The following is a 25,410-nucleotide window of genomic DNA, read 5'->3' on the forward strand; positions in this document are numbered from 1 at the left end:
TGGGACAAGGTTCTGGTGAGATGGGATCAGGTCCTGGTGAGGTGGGACCAGGTCCTGGTGAGGTGGGACCAGGTCCTGGTGAGGTGGGACAAGGTCCTGGTGAGGTGGGACCAGGTCCTGGTGAGGTGGAACCAGGTCCTGATGAGGTGGGATGAGGTCCTGGTGAGGTGGGACCAGGTCCTGGTGAGGTGGGCCAGGTCAGCTCAGCAGAGATTGAATTTTGGGACTTCATGCCTCTCTGCTGGGGTGTGCTGTGCCCATCACCCGGGTGCTGGGTGTGAGGAGGCACCGGTGGGCCAAGTTTTTGGGGTAACAAAGGGGTCGGGAGGGTCGGGTTTGGGGCTGGGCTGGTCAGACTCCATGGGAATGTGGTGCCTCAGGGCAAGGCCATGGAGCAGCTGAGGCTCCCCTGCACTCATGTCAAGGTTGGGGCTGTGCCACAAAGCAGGGGGTGTCACTTCTGTCCTCTGGAGAGGGACAGGGGATTCATTTCTGCGTTGCTTTGCAGAGAGTTCTGAGGTTCTCTTAGGAAAGGATGCAGGAGCTGTGGAGCTCTGCTGGTCGGAGATTTGGCTTCTGAAGTCACCGAGGCAGTTCTGCAGGTGGCTTCGGCACACCTGAGTGGTGACCAAGCCCAGGTGACATTCCAGGCTGGCCAGACAGGCCGTGTGCCCTTTGCATCCCTCGGCAGCGAATTCCTGCGCAGGGAAAGAGGCAAGAACAGGGCTGGCAGTGAGCTTTGGTTCATCCTCCGTGCTGTCGTGGCAGGACATGGCGAGGTGACAATCAGGGCTGTGGGGGATGCTCTGACAGCCCGCTTGGGGACCGCAGGGGACCCGCAGGGATCCCCCAGCCCGCGGGTCTGTGCGGGAAGGGTGCCGCACCGCGGTGAACTGCTCCGGCTGCCCTCGGTGCTGGCACGGCTCCTCGTCCCCGCTGTCCCCGCCGTGTCCCCGCTGTCCCCGCGACCACCGAGCGACCCCGGCCCGCAGTGCCGCCCGCAGCCGCCAGAGGGCGCCACAGCGCCGCAGCGGGGGAGCCGCACCCCCAAAACCCCTTCCTGCCCCCCAAAACCCCTTCCTGCTTCCCAAAATCCCTTCCTGCCCCCCAAAACCCCTTCCTGCCCCCCAAAATCCCTTCCTGCCCCCAAAACCCCTTCCTGCTCCCCAAAATCCCTTCCTGCCCCCTAAAACCCCTTCCTGCCCCCCAAAACCCCTTCCTGCTCCCCAAAATCCCTTCTTGCTCCCCAAAATCCCTTCCTGCCCCCAAAACCCCTTCCTGCTCCCTAAAATCCCTTCCACCTGCTCCCCAAAATCCCTTCCTGCTCACCAAAATCCCTTCCTGCCCCCCAAAACCCCTTCCACCTGCTCCCCAAAATCCCTTATACCCACCCACCCCCAAACTCCTTCCACCTCCCCTCCAAACCCCTTCCACCTCCTCCCCAATTTTCCCCCTCTCCTCGTTCCTCTCCCCCATCGAATTCATCTCCTCAAATCTTCTTCCCTCCCCCCAAACCTTTCTCTTCCTTCCCCGTGCCTGTTTGCCTCGGCTCAATCTCTCCCCCTCTCCCCAGTTCTTTCCTTTCTCCCCAAACCTTTTCTCCCTGATTTTTTTACCTCTCCCCAAATCTTTTCTCCCTGATTTTTTTTCCTCTCCTTCCCTGCACTTCCCTGTCCCAAATCTTTCCTCCCCGTAATTTTTCTCCTCTCCTTCCCTTCTCTCCTCCTTCGCCAGATCTTTTATCCTCAGATCTTTTCTCTCCAAACCTTTCCTCTCCATATCTCTTCCTCCTCCCATCCCTCCACTCCCCTTTCCCCAAACCTCCCCTCCCACTCCCTTCTCCCCAAACCTTTTCTCCCCAAATCTCTTTTCTCTCCTTCCCTCCACTTCCCTGTCCCAAATCTTTCCTCCCCGTAATTTCTCTCCTCTCCTCTCCTCTCCTCTCCTCTCCTCTCCTCTCCTCTCCTCTCCTCTCCCCCAGATCTTTTATCCCCACATCTTTTATCTCCAAACCTTTCCTCTCCATCTCTCTTCCTCCTCCCATCCCTCCACTCCCCTTTCCCCAAACCTCCCCTCCCACTCCCTTCTCCCCAAACCTTTCCTCCCCTCCCTCCCTCCCCGCACTGGGCTGTCCCCTCCCTCTCCCGGTGTCGCCCACCGCAGTGTCCCCGGCCGCTGGGGCTCTCCCCGCCCCTGCCGGTGCCGTCCCGCCCCGGTTCCGCCTCCTGCAGCCGCTCGCTCCGGCTGGGGCGCGCCCGGCGGCGGCGGGCGCAGGGAGCCAGCCCCGCTCGCTGCGGCTGCACCGGGGCACAGCGGGCACAGCGGGCACAGCGGCAGCACCGGGCAGGGCGGCGGGGCGGCGGAGGACGAGGACGATGGGCCGGCGGCGAGCGGCGGCGGCGGCCGGGCGGCTGGCGCAGCCCGAACCCAGCGGCATGGAGCCCGGCGCCGGTGCAGAATGAAGGGTGCCTGCCGCCCCCCCCCGCAGACATGTCTGTGCCTTTACTCAAGATTGGAGTCGTCCTCAGCACCATGGCCATGATCACCAACTGGATGTCGCAGACGCTGCCCTCCCTCGTGGGGCTCAACACCACCAAACTCACGGCGGCCACGGGCGGCACCTTGGACCGCAGCACGGGAGTAAGTGCGGGGGGCTGCGGGGCGCGGGGAGGGCTGCCCGGGGCATGCCAGCCTCCCGGAGCATCCCCCAGCCCGGGGCATGCCAGCCAGCCTCCCGGAGCGTTCCCGCATCCCGGAGCATCCCCGCATCCCGGGCCATGCCAGCATCCCGGAGCATCCCCCATCCCGAGGCATCCCAGCCTCCCGGAGCGTCTCCGCATCCCGGAGCATCTCCCTTCCCGGGGCATGCCAGCGTCCCGGAGCATCCCAGCTCCCCGGAGTGTCCCCGCATCCCGGAGCATCCCAGCTCCCCGGAGTGTCTCCGCATCCCGGAGCATCCCAGCTCCCCGGAGTGTCCCCGCATCCCGGAGCATCCCAGCTCCCCGGAGTGTCTCCGCATCCCGGAGCATCCCAGCTCCCCGGAGTGTCCCCGCATCCCGGAGCATCCCTGCGGCTGCTCCCCGCTGCCGCCCAGTCCCTCCCCGCCTGCCTGTCACATCTCTCCTTGCCCAGGTGTCCCCGTGGCCGGCAGGGTCCCCGCTGCAGGATCCCGCGGTCGGGGCAGGATCGCCGCCCCTCGGGGACATCGCGGCCAAGTGTCCCCGCGGTGCTGCGGGAGCGGGGATGTGGCGCTGAGGGGACAGGGGGTGCTGGCAGGAGATGGGGGTGACGGTGCGGAGAGCGTCTCTCCCTCTCCCCTCCTCTCCTCTAGTTCAGCCATCCCTCGTTCCTGCCTGGGCGCGACTCCGCTGCCTCCCCGCATCGTCCCTGCAGCCAAAGGGATGCAAAGTTTCCCTCGTGGCCGCTGTAAAAGCCGCCGGGAGAAGCGGGTGCGAGTCCCGGGAGGCTCCTCCGCTGCCCTCCCTCCCCGATCCGCCCTCGCTGCGATGGAGACGCAGCCGTGCGGGGCTGGACATCCCCTGTCCCCGCTCTGCTGGAGAGCTGGGGCAGTGCCTGAGCTTCCCACTTTGGGGATGGCTGGGAAAATCATTCCAGTCTGTCTGTCTGCCTTCCCTGAGCAGGGAAAATCGGGCACCTTTCTCCTGCAGGCTGCACGCTCGTGCTTTCTGACAGAGCGCCGCTACTGCAGCTCTGCTGCTCCCGGAGTATTCCGTGTAGTGGTTGTGCTGCTCAGTGAATGAAGCTGGGAATTTTTTATTTTTTTTCCCACGTTGTCAAGGTTTATGAGATCCATTTATTAGTCTTATTTTTTTCCCCCGCTTGTTTTAGCTCAGGGAATCCAATTGTGCGTCCGCCTGGGCATGTCTGTCACCGTGGGCATTTGCAAGGTGATTTGTTCTGTAGTGAAACGGTGGAAAGAACGTTTCCCCTCTGGTTGGGGACACGGTGACACCTTCAAAGTGCTCCGAGGCTGGGTTGGGATTAAATAATGGATTATGCCGTGAGACCGAAGGAAAATTAAGAGCAGAGAGGGCAATGCGCTGTGTTTGGGGTGTGCTCCATTCCCCGGCGTGCCCGCAGGACTGCATCCCATCCCTGCTGGCATTCTGCACGGGGCTCGGCTCCGGGCTTCCCCTGCCTGGAACGAAGCGAGGCGATTGTCGGGGGAAGCTCCTCATGGCCGGGAACGTGGCAGAGAGAGGGGGGACGGAATCGGGGTGTCGTGTCCGTACCTGGGGGTGTCCGTGCATTGGGGTGTCCGTATATTGGGGTGTCTGTCCCTCGGGATGTCCGTGCCTTGGGGTCTCTGTCCCTCGGGGTGTCTGAACCCCGGCGTGTCTGTCCCTCAGGGTGTCTGTCCCTCGGGGTGTCTGTCCCTCGGGGTGTCTGAACCCCGGCGTGTCCATCTCTCAGGGTGTCTGTCCCTCGGGGTGTCTGTCCCTCGGGGTGTCTGAACCCCGGGATGTCCGTCTCTCAGGGTGTCTGTCCCTCGGGGTTTCTGTACCCCAGGGTGTCCGTCCCTCGGGGTGTCTGTCCCTAGGGGTGTCCATACCTCGGGGTGTCTGTCCCTCGGAATGTCTGTCCCTCAGGGTGTCTGTCCCTAGGGGTGTCTGTACCCCAGGGTGTCCATCCCTCGGGGTGTCCATCCCTCGGGGTGTCCGTCCCTAGGGGTGTCCATCCCTCGGGGTGTCTGTCTGTCCCTCTCGGTGCCCGTGCGCTCAGCCGAGCGCATCTCCGGCGGCCGGAGCCGGAGCCGGGCGGGCTCTGCAGAGAGCTCAGCCCTCGGCAGGACGCTGTGCCCTCCCTGGTGGCTCGGGCACGTCCCTGTCCCGCTGTTAAGGACAAGCCGAGCGCTCTGTCTCCGCAGCAGGGCAGGGCTCCCCGCCCCGGCACCCGGAATTTTCACTGTTTCCCTGCGTCCACGCTTTCCCACTCGCGTTGCCTTCGTGCTTTCAGCTCTTGCTCTCCTTTTCAGACCCTTCTCTGATTCGTCCCCAATCCATATTTTTGCATTCCAAGTGAATTTTGCCAGCTGGGCCCTCGGAGGAGCCTCCAGCACAGCTCCACTCCCTGCCACATCCTCATCCCCCTTCACCTCCCACAGCCCTGCCAGGCCTCCCCTGGTTAATTAACCCATCTTTCCCTGTGTTAATTAGGTGTTGCCTACCAACCCAGAGGAAAGCTGGCAGGTGTACAGCTCTGCCCAGGACAGCGAGGGACGTTGTATATGCACAGTGGTGGCACCTCAGCAGACGATGTGCTCGCGTGATGCCAGGACAAAGCAGCTGAGACAACTCCTAGAAAAGGTAATGCTTGGCCCCTGCTGGCAAAAGTGCTTTGGTTTGGTGGGGTAGAAACCTGAGCTGAGCCTTGGCTTCCAGGGAAGACCCCTTGGGATGGTTTTTCCATGTGTACCTGTCCCTGTGTGTGTGTAGTGGGGAATTACCAGCTGCAGGCAGGAGGAGAAATATCTCTTAAGTGTTTTCAGAGAGGAGAGCCCGGCCTGAGGTCAAGGGAAAAGTGCTGAGATCAAAGCACCAATATTGAACCATATCTCTTTAAAAAAAAAATTAAAAACTTTTTTTAAAAAATCCCCTTTTTTCATTCTGTTGGCACAAGCAGTTTCAGAGCAGACTCAGCAACAGGAGAGGAGAGAGAATTAAAAGCCCAAAGCCAAGCTTTCCTAGGCAGGGTAGTATTGAAAAGGTCAAGTAAAACCCTGCAAGCTGTCACCAGCAGGTAGCACAGAGATGACACTCAGTGGTTTTCTGCCTAACGCTGACATCCTCTTGATTAGTTTTTAATACTCTGCTGTCCAAAAAGATCAAAAAATCTCATTAGGGAAACATCCCCAATAACAAGGAATTTTCCAGATAATAGATTTCAGTGAAGAAATGCTGTTTCATGTGAAATTGTGCTCTTCTCTTGCAAATATGAGCTGGCTCCTGTGCTGGATATATAATTAAACCCCATCCCCTAATGCTATATTGGCCTGTGCCGTGCATGACAAAAGAATTTTCATCCTGCTGCTTTGGGGAAAGCTGCTGTATTAATTCCCTCTAACAATATTAAACCTCCACTTAACTGATTTCCCCATGTGCTGAGGACAATAAAGCCAGCCAGGAAACATTCAGCCCTAAAACAATTCTTTGGGTTGTCAGAGGCTGCTAAAAATAATCCCAAGTCAGGCTTTTCTTTCTCGCAGCAATAACGCCCTGGGTGTGTTTGCTCCTGAGAGGCAGCAGGATTTATGAACAGCTCAGAGGTGCTCCCAGAGCTCCTCATCCACTCTAAACAATCAGGATTTGACCCAATGCCCTCTGCTGACGGGCAGGAGTTGGGAATGGGAGGCCTGGGATAACATCAGGAGGGTGGAGGTTCTCAGTGGGGTTTTTTTTTAATGCAGCTCTCTGGCTGCCAATGGAGAAAAAGTGAGGGAGGAGCAGGATTTCTGGGCATGTGTTGTGGGATATGTTACCTGCCTGCTAATCCGGCTGCATCTCACTCCCACGCTAACCTATATGAAAAACCCCAAAATAAGGAATAGGCTCTTAGTGCCAGACATCTGCTCTTGATGGAGGCTGAGCTGATAATTCCTGGAGGTGCAAACAACTGCAGGGCAGAGCTTCCAGCTTCCCATGGAGGATTTCAATCCTGAAAACTCCTTCCCACAGCTGGCATTCTAACCCTGGCTTTGTGATGGGGGAAAATTGCAGCTCCTGGTTCCTCCCTGGCAGCAGAGGAAGCAGCACAATGTGTCAAGGAGGTAAATTGTGTTTGGCTTTTCCAAGGAGCAGACGTGGAATTCACCCATGGAAATGATGTTGCAAGGCATCAGCTGCATGTGTGTGTACACAAAGCAATTAGAGCATCTTCTGGGAAATCTCCATGCAGAATCTTTTGGAATGTTCAGGTTCAGAGCTGGCATCCACCCATGGGGTGGATCCCATCCGTCCGTGGAATTCACCCATGGAAATGATGTTGCAAGGCATCAGCTGCGTGTGTGTGTGTACACAAAGCAATTATAGCATCTTCTGGGAAATCTCCATGCAGAATCTTTTGGAATGTTCAGGTTCAGAGCTGGCATCCACCCATGGGGTGGATCCCATCCGTCCGTCCATCCATCCATCCATCCATCCATCCACCATAGGTTCATGGGGATGAGGATCTGTGTAGGAACTGCAGTTCCTGTGCCTGGGAAGGAGTGCTGGGCATCCTGGCAGGTTAAAGAGGGGAGGGGAGGGCAGCCAGGGCTGCACAGAGTGTTCAGCCCGTGGTTTGACACTCGAGCTGTCTGAGCTCATCCTTGGCCGGGCTGCACCGAGCCCTCCCAGCCTCACACGTGGCAGGTGCTGAGTCCAGAGCCTGGACTGCACCCAAACCAAGGCATCACCTCTGTCCTGCTCATCATCAGATTGTGTTTGATCTCCAAACAGAATTTGATTGATTGATGTAGTTGTTTATTTGCTCTGGCCCTGTTGTCGAGGACAACTTCCTCCTGTGCTGGTGAAACCATTTCTGGTTTCCTGCCAAACCTTTCTCTCAGCCAGTGCTGATTTCCAGATTTAACAATTCTTTTTGTTCCTCTGATGGTCACTCAGGTGTGTGCAGGGGGACAGTGACATCACTGCGTCCTGCAGACCTTATCAGATGAACTTTTCATTTCCTGAACCATCAGCTGAGTCCATTTCTCTGCTGATTTTTCCCCTGGACTTTGAAAATCTCCCTCAAGATTCCTCTTGCTGTTGCTCCATCAGTTTGTGCAGCTCCCCAAGGCTGAAGTTCATCCCAGCTGAAACCCCAGAGCTGGACTCAGCACAGCCCTTTTGGAGCTGCCAGGAAAGGCAGATCCACAGGGAAGCTTGAGCAGGGTTTAAACCTTGGATTTGACCTTACAAACCTCACTGAGGTCATCAGGCCAATACTGACTCCCTGTGACTCTGCTTTAATTGTGAATCAGCTCCTCAAACAAGGATGACAAGAGCAGCACTGGAAGCTTCATTTGTATTAATTTCCTATTTCAACTGCTAAAAATAACTCTTTCCCCCCAGACAGCCAGAGGTATCTGTCTCACATTATCTTGATGAAAATGAGGTTTCAGGCTGAGAAAGGAGGCAAAAAGCATTTTCAGGCGATGTTTGAGGACTGCAGCTGATGGATGGAGCTGAGGGAATTTAAGAGGCACTATCCTTGGGCCTGAGTTCATTAGAGCACTTCTGTACATGCTTCAGCCTGAGCTCCAACAGGCTCATTGAAACCTAATCATGTGCCAAAGCACTTTGCTGGATCAAGGGCATAATATGCTAATGAGGGAAGGCAGGCAGATCCTCAGCTGCTGGGGCTGACAGGGACCTCAGGCTCACTCCCTACAAATCTGGCCAGGCAACAAATACCCACTCTGGGCTTGTGAAATCCACCCCAGAATGGCACAGCAGCTCGTTTGAGGCATCTCTGTGCAGAGGCACGTGAGGAGGTGATTTTCCTGTGCTTCAGGGAGGAGCAGAAACGTTCCAGAGGTGTTTGAGGGCAGCAGCCTGGGCGAGATGCTCTGAGAGCAGAGGGTGTCTCTCCCCTCCCACACCTGAGAAAGAGCCTAAGGAGCCTCCCAAAATTTTACTCAGCAGACTCAGGTATTGGTCTGTCATTACAGAAATGCTCTTTTCTGATTATTTGCAGCTGGGGTTAGGCACTAGTGGAATAAATGGGATTCATTTTGCATGAGCCCTACAAGTCATCCCTCTCTCTGCTCCTTGCAACCATTCTGCTGCTCAACTCGAGGGATAGGCTGGATAACTGGAATAAAAGTAGCTTGGCAGCCCAGCCATGCTTGTCTAAGGCTTCTCTTCTCCTGCCTCAAGGCACAGAGAGGTCTTCAAACTCCTCCACATGCAGCCCAGGTGAATTAACACCCACTGAGAGCTGACATTCCCAGCAGCAGGCACAGCTTAACGGGAGCTGACCAGGCTCAGGCTGAGCTCAGGTTTGCTCTTTTCTCCTCCAAACCTTGTTCTGCACTTCCCTGCTCCTCACACCTCCCTGAGCACATCCTGGGGAGGTCAGGGTGCTGCTGGTTCATCTCTGAGGCTCAGAGACCACAAATAGCTTCACCTTTGCCGAGGAACACTCTGGCCCCCGGAGCAGTTGTACAGAACACTCCAAAGCCTGTTGGCCTTTGCCATACAGGTCATCCATACATTTTTAATAGATCCCTGCAATAGTTTCAGTGTCATCCTGCATGAGCAGCGGGCTCTGTGATGGTTTTTCCAAGCTGGAGGGGCACAGTTGGCATTTGCCCCACACGGGTGTCCCGCCGTGCCCTCGCTCTGCCACTCCAGGTAAGTCCCAGCCCACCACAGTGGGATTTGCCAGAGGAAATGTGGGATCTGCCAGAGGAAATGTGGGATTTTCACCACTCCTTCCTTCCCCACGCCAGCTTGGCTGCGGTGAGGACGCAGACGGGAGCGGATGTGGCAGCCATCCATCCGGGGAGCGGATCCACGGGGATGGGCTGGCTCAGGACCCACAGCCCGGCAGGATGGGAACAGGATGGGAGCAGGATGGGAACAGGATGGGAGCAGGCTGGAAGCAGGATGGAATCAGGCTGGAAGCAGCCTGGGAGCAGGATGGAGCAGGATGGGATCAGGCTGGAAGCAGGATGGAGCAGACTGGGAGCAGGATGGGATCAGGATGGAAGCACGATAGAATCAAGCTGGGAGCAGGATGGGAACAGGATGGAAACAGGATAGAATCAGGCTGGAAGCAGGATGGAAGCAGGATAGAATCAGGATGGAGCAGGCTGGAAGCAGGCTGGCAGCACGATGGGAGCAGGGTAAGGGCAGGCTGGGATCAGGCTGGAATCAGGATGGAGCAGGCTGGAAGCAGGCTGGGAGCACAATGGAAGCAGGGTAAGGGCAGGCTGGGAGCAGGCTGGAAGCAGGACAGAATCACGATGGAGCAGGATGGAGCAGGCTGGGAGCAGGATGGAACAGGCTGGAAGCAGGACAGAATCAGGATGGAGCAGGCTGGCTCCGGAGCGAGGCCCTGACGCAGCAGCAGCAGCAGCAGCAGGCTGGGTGCCTGATTCACTTCACCCACGGACGTCATCGCGGCGGTGGCACTGCTGGGGTGACGTGGCGGTGGCAGGAGCAGCACCCGTGGGCTGAGCCCTGTCACGTCCCCACCGTGGGACAAACACGTCCGGCCCCGCAGCAGAGCCCTTAAATACGGCTGGGTGCTAAACAGGAGCTGACGTCAGAGCCCGTTCCACCTCTCCCAGCCTGGAAAACAGGAGGGAATATCTTAATAAATCAGATGGCAGCCAACCTTCAAAATCAGGTCAGCCTCGCTGGCGTTCCCCTCCCCTCCTCACACCTTCAGCTCGTTTTTCTCACCGTGAGCCCAGCCAAGCTCCTTGCATCATTCCCCTGGCGAGGCCAGATGGGCTCGGCGCGGGAATGCGGCACCGCTCGGCTCCGCAGCCGAACCTCCTGGAGAGCAGGGCACCGCTGGGGTACCAGCCATGCCCGGTGCTCCCCGGCTCCAGGGTGCCCTCCCTGCCGCTGGGTTTGTTGTGGCAGGTGCTGTTGGAGCAGGCTGGGTGGATAATGAAGTTCTGCTGGCGGGGACTGAGGTCTGCGCTCACGAGGAGATGGAAATGCGCGCCGGGGCTGAAGCTTTTCCTGCCAGCCAGGTGTGCTGCTGTCACCTCTGAGCCACAGCAGGTGCCTGTCAGAGAGGCCAGCCTGAGTTTAACCTCAGCTACACCCCTCAGATTGCCGAGTTCTTTTCTGAAGAATCCTGCCAGCCAGGTGTGCTGCTGTCACCTCTGAGCCACAGCAGGTGCCTGTCAGAGAGGCCAGCCTGAGTTTAACCTCAACTACACCCCTCAGATTGCTGAGTTCTTTTCTGCAGAAGAAAAAAAAAAAAAAAATCATTTATGAAACGGGTTTCGCCGTGTTTTAGAGCACGGGGTGGTAATCTGGGAGCTGCTGTTGATGAGGCAGTAAATAATGCATGGGCTGATTGCCCTTTAGCTGTGCTGAGCTTGTGGGAAAGGTCAGCCCTGGGATGCAAGGGGGGCTGCCTCGCTGCTGGCAGCACCTTCTTAATGAGTCCCTTCTCGTTTGGCAGGTGCAAAACATGTCCCAGTCGATAGAGGTGTTGGACAGGAGGACTCAGAGAGACCTACAGTACGTGGAGAAGATGGAAAACCAGATGAGGGGACTGGAATCCAAATTTAAGCAAGTGGAAGAAAGCCACAAGCAGCACCTGGCAAGGCAGTTTAAGGTAGGTCTGATTTCCAAACTGCTACAGGAGCTGTGGCCAGGGAATTGCGGGGATGGGCACGGGCACTGTGGCCCTGGCTGCCATCAGGGGAGCCCAGCTGTGGGGTCCTTCCTGCCCAAAGCACAGCCAGATCCAGGCTGTGGCCTCACATCCTCAGCCCTGCATCTTGTTTCAGGGTAAAAGCACAAATCCCTGTGTTCCCACGCCCAGCCCGGTGCCCGAAATAGGGCGGTGCAGGGTGATTCCATCAGGGGGTGATTCCATGCAGGGAGACACCCGAGCTCTGGGTGAGCTCTGGGCAAGGTGGGTTCCCCTCTGTCGCCAGGCAGCTTCTCCATGCCATGCCCAGCACCCGTTTCTTGTAAAAAAAACAAAAAAAACCACGAACTGGGGCTCTCTTTGCATTCCTGCAGCACGTGGCAAACCACAGTGGGCACTCACCAAACCCCACCTCCCCTGGGGGTGGCTGCAGAAAGGAGTTCATCAATCAAACATCACCCCCCGCTGAAAAAATACCCCAAAAATACAATTATTGCAGCTGTCCTCAGGCTGGCGACCTGCACATCTCCAGGATTTTGTCCAATTTTGGGTGTTGGCAGCAGAGGCAGCACCTTCTGATGGGTTTTGTGTGGTGTCCTGGTGCTGGGCAGAGGGGGAGAGGAGCTGCAGCCTCTGGAGTGCAGCTGGCACTGGGAGCAGTGGCCAAACCCTCAGGAAGTTGCTTGAGGATGAATGAAATTGCAAAAAAAAAATGTTCTGAGCAATACTGGAATCTTAAATTTCAGCAGTGCTGTGGGTTAATAGATCTAAAAAATCAAACAGGAAAGATTTCTGGTGGAATTTGGGGACTTTCTGATCAGCCACCCAGCTGATTCCCACCCTCATTTGCAGGCAGCTGGCTGGTATTTTAAAGCAGATTTTTTTTTTAATGCTAAATACTGAAATACCATGATTATCTCATAAAAAGCTGGGAAGATGGTTCTTAAAACTTTTCACCAACTCCACCTCCTCCGCTCCCCATCTCCAGTTACCGCAGGACCCTAAATTTAGCTCTGCAGTCTGGATGGAAAGACTTGAGCATGAGTTTCTTTTATTTAATTATTTCTTTATTTCAGTTATTATTGTTTTCTCCCCTCCACCGTTCTGATGAGTTCAACCCTCCCCATTGCCTGCCAGGGAACTTTAAATGAAATAAAATTAAAACATTCCCCACGTGCAAAGCACAGGAGGGAAAAATCCTTGTGGCTTAAATAGGAGGGGATGGATGGGAAGGAGGCTGAGGAGGAATTCCTGATCCTGTTCAGCCCCAAAAAGCTTCAGGACACAGGCAGATGTCACAGCCCTGGGTGCTGGGAGCTTGGCCACTGTAATTTGAGCAGCACCAGGGATTTTGGGTGTTCTAACACGCTTCATTAACGGGTAGGTGCATGCATATTAATGTCTACTCATTAGCTGCTGGAGCAAAGCATCTGCAACAAAATGCTGCATTCTGAGCCTTTAAATGAGCAAAAAGAAAAAAAAAGAAAAAAAAAAGTAAAAAAAGAAAAAAAAAATCATTTCTGCAAAATTCATCTGATAATGAATTTTATTTTTCTGTTCCGTGCTTGAAACCAGTGAGGAATTTTTGTCTAATTTGCTGCCAAAGCAGCATTTGAAAGAACAGCCACAGCATTTTGTTCCTGCTAATGCCAGCATTAAACTGTGAGTGCTTTGGAGCTCTTGTGTTGGTTTTTTTCTCTCTAGTGCCGTAAGAGTATTTGTCTATGAATGGCTATCTATATAAGGCAGGTTAGTGAGCTAGATCCTCAACAGTATTTCATTTTCTTGCTTACAGGGCTAACTAAAAAGCAAGTTTTTTCAATGCTGCAGTGACTGAAGAAGCAGTTCACTCCCATGTAACCATGAAAAGAGGGCCACAGAGCATTTTGCACCATGCATTGATTTTTTTGATTATTTTCCAAATTAGCACCATATCTCACTAAGGAACCTTGAACCACACAACCGAGATCTTCCTTTGCATGCAATTGTAGATGCATTTCATGAATAGTTTGAAACCCTTGTCAATGCATATATATCTTATTTTCTTTTATTTTTTGGAAAGAAAAAAAAGAAAAAAAAAAACAACAACTCTTTGTGTATGTGATCTGAAGCATGTAACCCTAAGATGTTGCATTCTAAAAATGACAAATAAAGGCCTTTCCCAAATATTTTGGTGTTCTGCAGCCTGTTTAATATGTTCTTGCCAAGACATCATTCGGACCAAAAAATAATAATTGAGCTAATTTTAATGCTAATAATTGTGGGATATGTGAACATTTCGCTCCCATAGGAAGCACCCAGGTCAAGGCAGAGTGTTGCAGATTTTTGCACGCATAGCACTGAACCGAGCTTATTTTAACCTTGCAGGCAATAAAAGCGAAAATGGAGGAACTTAGGCCTTTGATACCAGTGTTGGAAGAGTACAAAGCCGATGCCAAATTGGTATTGCAGTTTAAAGAGGAGGTCCAGAATCTGACGTCAGTTCTAAACGAACTCCAGGAGGAGATTGGCGCCTATGACTACGAAGAGCTTCAGAACAGAGTGTCAAATCTTGAAGAAAGGCTTCGTGCATGCATGCAAAAATTAGGTAGGCTCAGAACCACCACGGTGGCTCCAAGGCCACCGGCGCCAACGCACGCATCCCGGCCGGAGGCAGAGATGCCCCGCTGGACATCTGGTGCCGTGCCCGGCCGCGAGGGATGAGCTCCACACACAGCCAGGGGCGATCCTGCCAAGAGTGATGCCACCAGGAACATTCCTCCTGGGAGTAGTCCTGCCCAGGATTACTGGCAGGGGCAATGCTGCTCGTGGTGTGAGCGCTTCAGGATCCTCCTCTCCTCTCCCCGAAAAGGGAGCGGGCGTGTGGGCGGCGCTTGCATAAGTGGCAGCTCACGCTTATGCAAAGCCAACACTTGCACCCCTTTTGCTTCTGCATCCCTGGACCTGGTCCGTCAGCAAAGGGCTCTGCTCGTGGTGGGGGGTGTGGGGCTGTGCCTCGGTTTCCCTCGGTTTCCTTTCTTATTTTTGCATCTTGCCAATCCCCCCGGAGCAGAGCATGAGGAGCTGGGGCGCGGTGTGGTCCTGCCGCTGCGCGGGATGGGGATCCTCCCTCTCCCGTTCCCCGAGGGAGCAGGGAGCCATTTCCACCAGGCTGCTGCTAAACCACCAGGGATTCATCTCTGATCTCATCCAGAGGGTTTGAATTGACTGAAACTCCTGGGGCTGTTGTGGGGAGGCTCGGCTGCCCCCAAACCCAACGCGTGACCCCAAACACTGCCTTCCACAGCTGCAAGGACTCTCTGCACCATTTGTTGGGCCAGCTCTGACTTGATTTAATTTCTCCTTCCATTATTGACTTTCTTGCCACGCCATTTAGATAATCCAAACACATTAACTGCTCTGCAGTCTATTTTGGTAGCACATACGAAATTACACTCTCAGGTAACTTCACGGAAGATCAGATCTCTTCTGAGCGCTTGATATCCTTGGCAAGGTAACGCTTTGTTTCTCTCTTGGCTCTGCTGCTGGGGTTGCTTTTGCTTGTTTCTAGATGCCTCCACACTGTGAGCAGCCACCTCCCCTCCATTCCCTCTGCATTTCCATCCTCTGGTTCCTTGGACATCCCTTGCAGGCTCCATCTCACCCAGAGAGTAAAATTCCCATTTCAGTGTGGATGCTCAGAGTATTTGAACAAGTCAGGCACCGGGGTACCCCTGGGACAGGTAAAACCCCCCTGGCCAAGAGAGATCAGAGTTTGATTTCTCATTAATTAATGAGTGGTGGTGCCCCAGGTTTGGTTTGAGAGCAGGACAAGCTGGGGCTTTCTGCCCCTGCTGTTTTCCCTCCCCTCAGCCCGTGATGGTCACAGGGAGGGCAGCAGGGCTGGGCAAGGAGGGAAATTCTGACCTTGCCCTCAACCTCTTGAACTTCCCCCTGAAAGCCTAATGGGGACAGGAATGGGCTGGAGTGACTTGGTCCCTAATTCCTGGAGCTTTATCAGGTGGGCAGAATAGGAAGAAGGTGGGAAGATAAGGAAGGATGAACAGGTAAGAAGGAAAGATAAGAAAGGAGAACAGGCCCAGGAGGGTGGGGTGGACCAAGGGCACACAGAGACCTCCTGGCAGCCCCACATCCCCTGCAAATGGATCCTCTCATCCCTCCCCTGCTGAAGGCAGAGGAGAAAGTGCCCAAGGAGGGGTCCCCCTGCTGCACCCAGAGCCTTCAGCCCATCTCTTGAAGAAGAGGAGGAGCTGTGGGTCACAGGGGGAGGGAGCAGCAGCAGGAGCAGGGATTTGAGACAGTTCTTTAAACAAAGCCATCCTGGCCCCCACAGCTCTCTCCAACCAGGGAAGCTGGGACAATCCTCCCACTGACCCTGGGCAGGCTTTAAGGAGTCGTTCCCAAACCATTCAGGGCTCCAAAAGATTAGGATTTGCTCTTGGACCATTAACCCTTCCTGCTCATCCCATCCCTTCACGCTCAGGTCCAGCTGGGACCAGCAGCCCAGGTAAGAAGGAGGCAGGCAGGGATGCTGAGCTCTTGCAGGTCACCTTGTCTAGGAACTTCTGGGTGTTTTTTAAAATCTTTTTGAGTCTTTACCTGGGCTTTTTGCCTTCTTGCTGCCCTTGCTCTCTCTCTGGGGTCAGGGCAGCTCTTTTGCAGCAGCCCTGGGCGCTCACAGAGATGGATTCTGTGCCTCCCAAAGGCTCATCCCAGAGGATTTGCTGCTCGCTCTGGGAAGCTGATTTATTTGGTCACTTAAAAGAAACAGCACGGATTGAATTTCCAATGCTGTTTATCTCTCTGGTGTGTAAACCACTGGAAATGGTTGCTAATTGAGTTAAATTCAGATAACAGCCTTACAAACGCTTTGCTGCCACACAATGAGGCCCTGATTGCTGAGGATTTCACTTGGCTGCAGGTTTTCTGCTCAGTTGGGCTCGCTGATGTCTCAAGGAGAAGGTTTTAGCTGGGAGAAAGGTTTTTCTGCTGCTCCCCTGGAGTGTGTGTGCCCCAAACAGGGTCAGGGAGCTGCTGCAACACGCACAGCCAAGGGGAGGGGAGGGATGTGCCACATTCCCACCCAGCTCACCTCTCCCAGGGAGCTCTGAGCCTTGGCAGTGCCTTTTCCTTAGCCAAGGTCCTGTTTTGCGTTTTGGGTTTCCTAAGCATTATTGATGGATCAATAGTGAAAACAGTTCCTGACCCTGGCATGTGTGTGGAGGGGGAAAAAAAAATCAATAATGGCAGCTTCAATCTGTGTTTCTGTTTACACTCCTAAAGATCCCTATTTATACAGGGATTTTAGCCTTTCCATTAATGTTCCTAAGAGGAAGTGCAGGGCTTGGCAATCCTTGGATCTAGGGGGAATTGAACTCAGGCAGGACGAGATTTCCTTGGGGAAAATCCTGGTGCAGGGATGGGGATGGAGCCATCCCTGATGGTTTTGGGATGGGGATGGGGATGGAGTCCCATCCTTGATGGTTTTGGGATGGGGATGGAGCCATCCCTGATGGTTTTGGGATGGGGATGGAGCCTGATGGTTTGGGGATGGGATGGACCATCCCTGATGGTTTTGGGATGGCGATGGAGTCCCATCCCTCATGGTTTTGGGATGGGATGGAGCCATCCCTGATGGTTTTGGGATGGGGATGGAGGCATCCCTGATGGTTTTGGGATGGGGATGGAGCCTGATGGTTTGGGGATGGGGATGGAGCCATCCCTAATGGTTTTGGGATGGGGCCATCCCTGATGGTTTTGGGATGGGGATGGAGCCCCATCCCTGATAATTTTGGGATGGGGTGTTCCTAACCAGGCAACAGAGGCAAGACCCAGGCAGAACTGAGCTGCCACAGGGCCATCCCTGCCCTGGAGGGCTGGGATTGGGATTGGGATGGGGGTCAGTCCTTGGCTTCCTGGGAAGCTGGAGCAGGGCAGGATCCTGGCTGTGGCAGCAGCACCACGGAGCCCAGCAGGAGCTGGTGCCTGTGCGTTGGTGGAGGAGCTGCTGGGAGCTGCCAGGCAGGACTTGTGGGCAGGAGCCAGAGCTGGAGAGGAGGTGGTGGCACCCTGGGAGGAGGGGAGAGCCGGTGCCACCCGCTCCTGCTGGAAAATTCCTCGTGCAGCTGAAGGGAGGGGCTGTGTGGGGATGCATTCCATGGCAGGGTGCAGAGGGACACTTGGGAAAGGCTGATTGTGGCCAGGAGAAAGGAGCTGAATAGCTCTGGGCGAAGAGGAGTGAAAGCAGCTCCTCTGTGAGGCTCTAAAACCTGCTCCTCTCAGGTTTCCCCTGTCCTGGACTCCTGGGTGAGCAGCAGGATATGCTTTTTCTGTCCCTGAGTGACCTGGAATTCCCATAGAATCCCATCTGACAGGAGGGGGGGCTTGCAAAAGGCTCAGCTGCTGACACTCTGAGTGTGCTGTGGACCTCCTCAGGTGGGTGAGGATCACAGGGGCTGGAGCTGTCCATGCCTGGGTGGCAAACCCAGCAAAGCTAACTCAGGATCTTCAAAATCCATGCTAAATTCCCCCAGCAGCCTGGGATGGGTTTACAGCAGGAGAGAGAACCCTCCTGCACTGCTGAGGAGCTGGGCTGTGTGTGCCTCTAGCTAAACGTGTAGGAGATGTTGCAAACAACACTGGTTTACCCTTATCAGCTGCTGCTGCTTTTTTTTTAACTGTTTTTTTGTTGTTGTTGTGGGGTTTTTGTTTTTGGTTTTTGTTTTTGTTTTTTTTTTTTTTAATCAATGAGGTTTTATAGCACGCTCCTCTCCAGGGAAATGGGAGGAAGAGATAAAGTGACAGCAATGTAGGGCTGTGATAATGGAAGGCAGATCTGGGATTAGGGGAAGGCTGGACCCCTGCAAGACATTAAAATTTGTTATTTTAACCCATTGCATCTCTTTGCTCTCCCTCTGAGCTGAGAGGTTTGGGGTGCAGCAGGCAGGAGGGCAAATTCCTGTGCCTTGTGTCTCAGCACAGCTCTGCTTTTTGGGGGCACCTCTCTTGATCTGCCTGGGTCTGGAGGCTGTGGGGGCACTGATGGTGCCCTTGGTGCACATCAGGAATTTCTGCCTCTGTTTTGTGCCCTGGGCTAAGGGCATCCCTTTGGCCGCAGCTCCGAGCTGAGGCAGGTGGATGTGTCTGACCAGGAATTACAATGCAGGTGAGAGCAGGCCAAGGAGAGAGGCAGCTGAGAGGGATTGCAGAGTCCTGGGAGTGCTCAGGGTGTAAAATCTATGATTCTATGAAGGTCAGGTTGGACAGCAACCTGATCTCGTTGAAGACATCCCTGCTCATTGCAGGGGGCTGGACTGAACGACCTTTAATGGTGCCTAATAACAAACCATCCCATGATTTTACTTGGTAATTTGGAGCAGGATGACCTTGTCCTGAGCTGGCAGAGCTCTCCCTGTGTTCCAGCAGCACCTGCAGGGGCTCCCACCTGCAGCCCAGCCCTGGGTCCTGCTGAGCAGGAACTGCAGTGCAGCTCCAGCACAGCACCCAGAGCAGCTTCTGCACCCCAGCACTGTCACCTTCCCCTTCCCCAGCCTGCCAGAGGCTCCCACATCAAAAGGAGAACTCAGGAAACTCCTGAACTTCAGGAGCTGGCTGTCCCTCACTGCCTCTGCCCTGGATGTGGTTGGGTTTTAAATGAGCTCTCCCTGCCCAACAGGACATCCCCCACCAGCCCAGTCCCTCCCGAGGCATCTTCATCTCCTCCCCTGTCACTCCTCACTGCACTCAGGTTAAATTTTGGTGAGGCAGAGAACCAGAGTGGCAGCTCTGCTGAAACTTGGGGATATTGTTGGGAAAAGGAACTGGGATGTTGCTGCACCTTCCGTGCAGAGGCTGCAGCATTCCAGATCCATGGGCAGCCCCAGAGAGGTGCTGGGACAGAGCCAGGGCTGGGAAATGAGCTGGAGCAGGGGTGCTGCTGCTTCCCCTCATATTTAGGGCTTGAAAACCCAGCGAGGTGCTGAAGTGGCTCCCTGAATTCAGCAGATTTGGAGCACCTGGGTGTGCCTCACACCTGGCTCACAGTGCCCTGCGCATCCCTGTGCTGGGCAGGATCCTCAGGATGCTCCCACCTTCATCCTGCTGTGTTGGGTTCCTGTCCCAGAGCTGGCTGGAGCATCCACCAGGACAGGGACAGGGCTCCTGTCTCAGGGCTGGCTGGAGCATCCACCAGGACAGGGACAGGGACAGGGTTCCTGTCCCAGAGCTGGCTGCAGCATCCACCAGTGTCTCCTGAGCGTGCAACACGAGGGGCAACAGGGAAAGCAGCTGGTAAATGCTCTTTGCAGGGAGGAGATTTATATTGTGGGCCATTTTCCACCTTCCTCTTTTCTCTCCTCTTCATAACCTGTAACAAACACACGTTTCCAGCAGGGCTGGGATTGCCACGGCTGCCTTTTTATCTTGGCTGCAGCCGCCGGATCAGAGCAGCTCTTCAGCTCCTTCCTCCCCCTGCCTGCTGCTCTCATTCTCCATTCTGTGCCACTCGCAGCTCGGCTGCTGCAGCAAAGCTCCCTTTCTTGGGGACAGCGATAAGGACAATTGTCATTAAGAGGTGTGAAACAAACAAAAGCATCCGACACTTGTTCCTGACCTGGTTCCCTGTAATTAAACCGAGCCTCGGCAGGGCAGAGAGGAGCGGGTGGGATGGTGCCGGTGCCCCTCAGGGGCTGTCGTGGTGCTCACCAGCCTTCCCCTCTTTTCCAGCCTGTGGGAAGCTGACGGGAATAAGTGACCCGATCACAATTAAAACCTCGGGGTCCCGCTTTGGATCGTGGATGACGGATCCTCTGGCTCCTGAGGGAGAGAACAAGGTAAGAGTGTGACAGCATCACCCCTGTGGCTGAGGACAGTGAATATTCATCACTGTGCGCTGGGAAACCGGGGGAATGTCCTCATCCATCCCACAGGGCTCTGCTGGCAGCAGGAGGAGCTGAGCATCCCCCAGGGAGGGAGGATGAGGAGAAGTTGAGCAGCCCCTGCACCGCTCCCTTTCCTGGGCAGGTGGAACTCATTGATGAGGGTCCATGGGCTCAGAATTGTCACCACGAGGTCTGTGTGGCAAAAAAAAAAAAAAAAAAAAAAGGAAGTTTTGGGTTTCTAATCTGTGTTTGGCAGCCAGGAGGGAGCTGGGGCTGAGCAGAGGGACCTGTGGTCCTGGTCCCTGCTGCTCTTCTGCTGCCAGCCCCTCTGATAATGTCATCTCCTGCACTGGCCCTCCATCCTCCACCTTCATTGCTGTGAGGAATTCTTCATTGCTGTGAGGAATTAACTGACTGCAGCCAGAGAGAGAGAGAGATTTGTTTTGCTTTGTTTTGGTTTTTTTTTTTTTTTTTTTTTCCATTCAGACCATTCAATTTTGATCCCAAGGAGGTAGGAGGCCAATAACTGGCTGAAAATCAATCCCAGCTCCCCATGACTGATGGAATGGAAAATATCTCGAGTGTTTGCTGAGGATTTGCAGGCAGCAAAACAAAACAAAAAGCAGAAAGCTTGGCTGCCTGTAATTCCCTCCTGCATGCAGCATCCTTCAAAGGATAAAGGCACCAGCAAGGGCTGGATCAGGGCACCTATTTTGGGATCTGTGCCCTGGCATCAGCTCTGTAGCTGAGAGAGGACAAGGGATGCTCTGGAGAAGTCACCCCTGGGTGGTTTCTTTGAAGGTGACTCGAGTTGTCAGGCTTTTTCCCTCCAGCAGCCAACTGGTTGGCACTGGTTCCCCAATTCAACACCTCCATATTTTACAGTTATTAAGCAAAATTTCACCTCCAGCCCAAATAAAACCCTGCTTAGAGGTGAGATGGGAAGGTTTTACCCACATCACGTCCCGTTTTGCTCAAGAGAGGGGACAGATTTGTCCTCTTCAGGCTGTGCTTGCTGCTTCCCTTGGCACTAAGACAATTTTCAGGCAAAGTTGGTGGTTCAGATGCTAAAGATCCTCCATGTCTTCAGAGAGTTTTGTCTCAAACCTCTATTTTTTGGTATTTTTTTAGCCATGCCTTTTTCTGCAGCGTATTTTTGTTGTACAAGTAGGCTGCAAACTGGAGCTGGAGCTTCCCAGGCCTCTCTGTGTATTTAATATATAAAACCTGCTGGGAATTTTATTAGGAACACACCATTAAGTGAACTCCATTGGCTGCTCAGCAGAGTGGGAAAGTGAGGATGGGCAGAGCTGGGCAGTTTATCATCTCCAGCTCCAGTCCCCGAGCCCCAGGAGGGGTTTGGTGCTCCTGTGATCATTTGTCCATGTCAGGAAACCACAGAACTCAACTGGGGGAGATTTGTGAGTGCCGTGGGAGCAGCAGGTGGGTGCTGAGAGCTGGGCTTGCTGTGTGTGGGCAGCAGGAGGTTGCTCAGAGCCAGCTGCTGCGATGGGACATCGTTCATCCATCAATCCCTGCTTTTCCAGAGCTTGGAATGCTCTTGGGTCCTGCAGTCCCTGCATGGTGACACAGGGCTCTGCTGGGCTTTGAAAACCGAGCACAACACATTTGCATGTTGAATTTTTAATACCAGATAAGGAAATGGGAGCAGCAAAGAGAGAGTCATGTTTTGGATATCCCCTATAATTTCCCAAACTGGTTCAGCTGAAGCTGAAGTTTCATTTCCAGCTCTGGCTGTTCTCTGGTGCTTTTGCAGCCACCCCCAAGCCCAGCAAGGTTTGGGGCTGAGGGTCAGAGCATCCATTCCCCACCTGTGCAGCCTTTCCAGGGAGGCAATGACAGAAGGCTGAAATTCCCTCCAAAGTTTTTGGAGACCCCAGTTGACTTCCCAAAGGCAGCAGCGAAATGTTGGGCTGCCCTTCTCAAAGACTGATGATCACACCCCAGACACAGAGCTGTCAGATTTTGCAAGGGGTTTGCAGAAGAAATCTGCACTACATCACCCAAACCTGCAGCCTTAAAGGCTTCCCTCTTGCTAAATTTACCTTTTCTCCTTCCTAAATTTACTTTTTCTCCTTCCTAAATTTACTTTTTCTCCTTCCTAAATGGCTCTTACAGAAAGCAGCTCTCTCATTTTCAGGCAGCTACTGCATCCAGAATGTCAGTGGCTGGCTGGATATTTCTTGTGGATATTAACTGCACAGCTTGGTCATTTGCCTCAGAATTGGTTTCATATAACAAAAGCTTTTTTTTTTTTTTTTTTAAGGAGTCTAGACAGTGTCCCCAGTGAACTGGCACTTAAATGATGATCTAAAATCTCTCCCCAATATACCCAGAGCAAGATTTAGATGTCTTTGTCTCTTATATTTCAGCAGCCTCACTTTAAGCTTTTGATGCAGCAGTGTATGATTTTTAAACCAATATGGACTTTTTGCCTGAATTTGCCTGACAATGAGTGATTGCATCCCTCGCTCCCGCATTCCAAATTAATGGAGTTGTGCACAGCAGCTGCTGTAATTTACTGAGTGCTACCGCGGGAAGCAAAAGCAGCAGCAGCACAGAAAATGCTGGGTTTAGCCAGGGAAAAGCTGCTAATTGCCCTCGGGAAGAGAGGGAGGTGCCAGCCACCAGCATTCCCAGGGAAGCACTTGAGCCAAGGAGATACCAGGTTATCCCCCAGGGAAAGCTTTGCCGTTGGGTTGATTTTGTGGCTGATTTGGGGGTCCAGAAATTGGGGTTATTTCTGGATGTAGCTGACAGATGTTGGCTGGATTCGAGGCCAGATTGGACGGGATTTGGAGCAGCCTGCTCTGGTGGAAGGCGTCCTTGGCAGGGCTGAGTTTTAATCTCCATTCCAAACCATTTTATGACGATTCCACGACTCGTGGCTGTGGATTTCCCTCCCAGCCGGGTTAGGTTAGGGTTAGGGTTAGGTTAGGGTTAGGGTTAGGGTTAGGGTTAGAGGCGATCCCTAACCCCGCACCGTGTTTGCCTTGCGCAGGTTTGGTACATGGACAGCTACCACAACAACCGCTTCGTCCGCGAGTACAAATCCATGGCGGATTTCATGAACACCGACAACTTCACCTCCCACCGCCTGCCCCACCCCTGGTCGGGCACGGGCCAGGTGGTCTACAACGGCTCCATCTACTTCAACAAATACCAAAGCCACATCATCATCAGGTTCGACTTGAAGACGGAGACCATCCTCAAGACGCGCAGCCTGGACTACGCCGGCTACAACAACATGTACCACTACGCCTGGGGCGGCCACTCCGACATCGACCTCATGGTGGACGAGAACGGGCTCTGGGCCGTCTACGCCACCAACCAGAACGCCGGCAACATCGTCATCAGCAAGTTGGACCCCAACACCCTGCAGAGCCTGCAGACCTGGAACACCAGCTACCCGAAACGCAGCGCCGGCGAGGCCTTCATCATCTGCGGCACCCTCTACGTCACCAACGGCTACTCGGGCGGCACCAAGGTGCACTACGCCTACCAGACCAACGCCTCCACCTACGAGTACATCGACATCCCCTTCCAGAACAAGTACTCCCACATCTCCATGTTGGACTACAACCCCAAGGATCGGGCTCTCTACGCCTGGAATAACGGGCATCAAATCCTGTACAACGTCACCCTCTTCCACGTCATCCGCTCCGACGAGTTGTAGCCCGGCCTTGGTTAGAAACTGGGTTTAAGGGGGAAGAATAAATAAATTAATTAAAGTGAAAAATTTAAAAAAAATAATAATAATAAAAAGGGAAAAAAAGGGAGAAACTAATTTAAAAAAAAAGATGCTATTAAGGAAATATACTTTAAATACGTAAACATATAAACAGCTGCCAAAATTAAGACCAACATCATGGAGGATTATTCAGCATAAGCCTGACAGATCAGCATTACCTCTACATTTCTAGAAGTCTGGCCCTGTGTTATAGACTCACGAGTAACCGTGTACCTGCAGCTGGAACTGCACTCAGAGAACCACTTCAGTTTGGGGTTTTGTTTTGTTTCTGTTCTGATAGCAAACCTAGAGAACATCCTCAAGCAGTAAGGCAATGACTGTTGGAAGTTCACCCTCGGGAGCCTCGCTCTCCTCCGTGTGCGGCTTGCATGGACATTCCCCCGGCGTCACGGGCAGCTGTGATGGATGTGTGGAAAGGAAAAGCAGGAAAAGCTGACCCGTGAGGAGCTCTGGCTGTCTCAACAAGACCTATCACAGGTTAGTTTTCTTTGCCTTCCATTGCAGCTACTGTCTCTCTCAACTGTGTTCTTGTCACTTAGATTAACTGTGCTGAGACCCGAAGTAGCTCATGGATCTGTGTCTTAGTAACTTATTAAACACGATGGTTTAAGTATGTATTATGAACAAGTTGTTGTACCCATATTGTTTGAAACTTATGTATTCAGCAACTATATTGTATAATGTATGTCTGTTATTTACCAGAGGTGGCAAAACTTTGTATGTCCAGTTTATGCAATGAATGTTGTAAATGCAATGATGTAGTTTGGATTTAATAAATGATGGTTTTTTCGTTTCTAAAAAGGAAAAAAAAAAAAAAAAGGTCAGTGTTCACCCTTATACACAGGTAACCAATTTCATGTTGATAATTACAGGAATATTCTCTTACTGTTATCTATCTGCATAGCATTATGGTGGTTGGAAATCGCTTCCGTGGAGATTCTGTGGCAGCAGATTCCCATGGGAGGCTTTGTTTATGGAAGTGTGAAGGTAATTAATTTTTTTTTTAAGAGGAAAACTTTGTACTATCCACAGTTATCTAAGGAACAATAAAACTATTAGGAGACTTCCCTGCTTTGTTTGTTGTCTTCTCTGTGTGAGTGAGCCAGTGCAGGGGAGGGAGAACAGGAATTTTTGGGGAGGGAAAACGGAAAAAAACAAACCAGTGTAGTGTGGTTTCTCAGAGCTGGATTAAACCACGAGCAATCCTCCCCGTGAAGATGTTCCAGGCAGTTCCACGGGGCTGAGCCTGCCCTGTGTCAGCTCTGCTGCTCTCACTGAAGCCTTGGCTGGATGCAGAATGGGGACAGCTCTCTGAGGACTCATTCCTCTGCTGCACTCTGTAATTCCAGCTCTCTGGACTGCCAGCTTTGTGGAGAACTTTGCTGTTTAGCAGTGCTTTTCCCTCCAAGAAGC

At 53.4% G+C, this 25,410-nt stretch overlaps 1 protein-coding gene across 1 annotated transcript; it reads left to right on the forward strand.

The window, feature by feature from the left end:
• Window positions 1-2,167: 2,167 nt before the first annotated feature.
• Window positions 2,168-25,064, forward strand: OLFM1 (olfactomedin 1). Its single transcript, XM_041406774.1, has 6 exons — window positions 2,168-2,640; window positions 5,178-5,327; window positions 11,152-11,307; window positions 13,714-13,933; window positions 20,071-20,177; window positions 23,248-25,064. The coding sequence occupies exons 1-6, from the start codon at window positions 2,491-2,493 to the stop codon at window positions 23,920-23,922; spliced, it is 1,458 nt and encodes a 485-aa protein (XP_041262708.1). The 5' UTR covers window positions 2,168-2,490; the 3' UTR covers window positions 23,923-25,064.
• Window positions 25,065-25,410: the final 346 nt, after the last annotated feature.

Source organism: Onychostruthus taczanowskii, unplaced genomic scaffold (genome assembly GCF_017590055.1).
Source record: "Onychostruthus taczanowskii isolate IOZ18803 unplaced genomic scaffold, ASM1759005v1 scaffold25, whole genome shotgun sequence".
Taxonomy (NCBI): Eukaryota; Metazoa; Chordata; class Aves; order Passeriformes; family Passeridae; genus Onychostruthus; species Onychostruthus taczanowskii.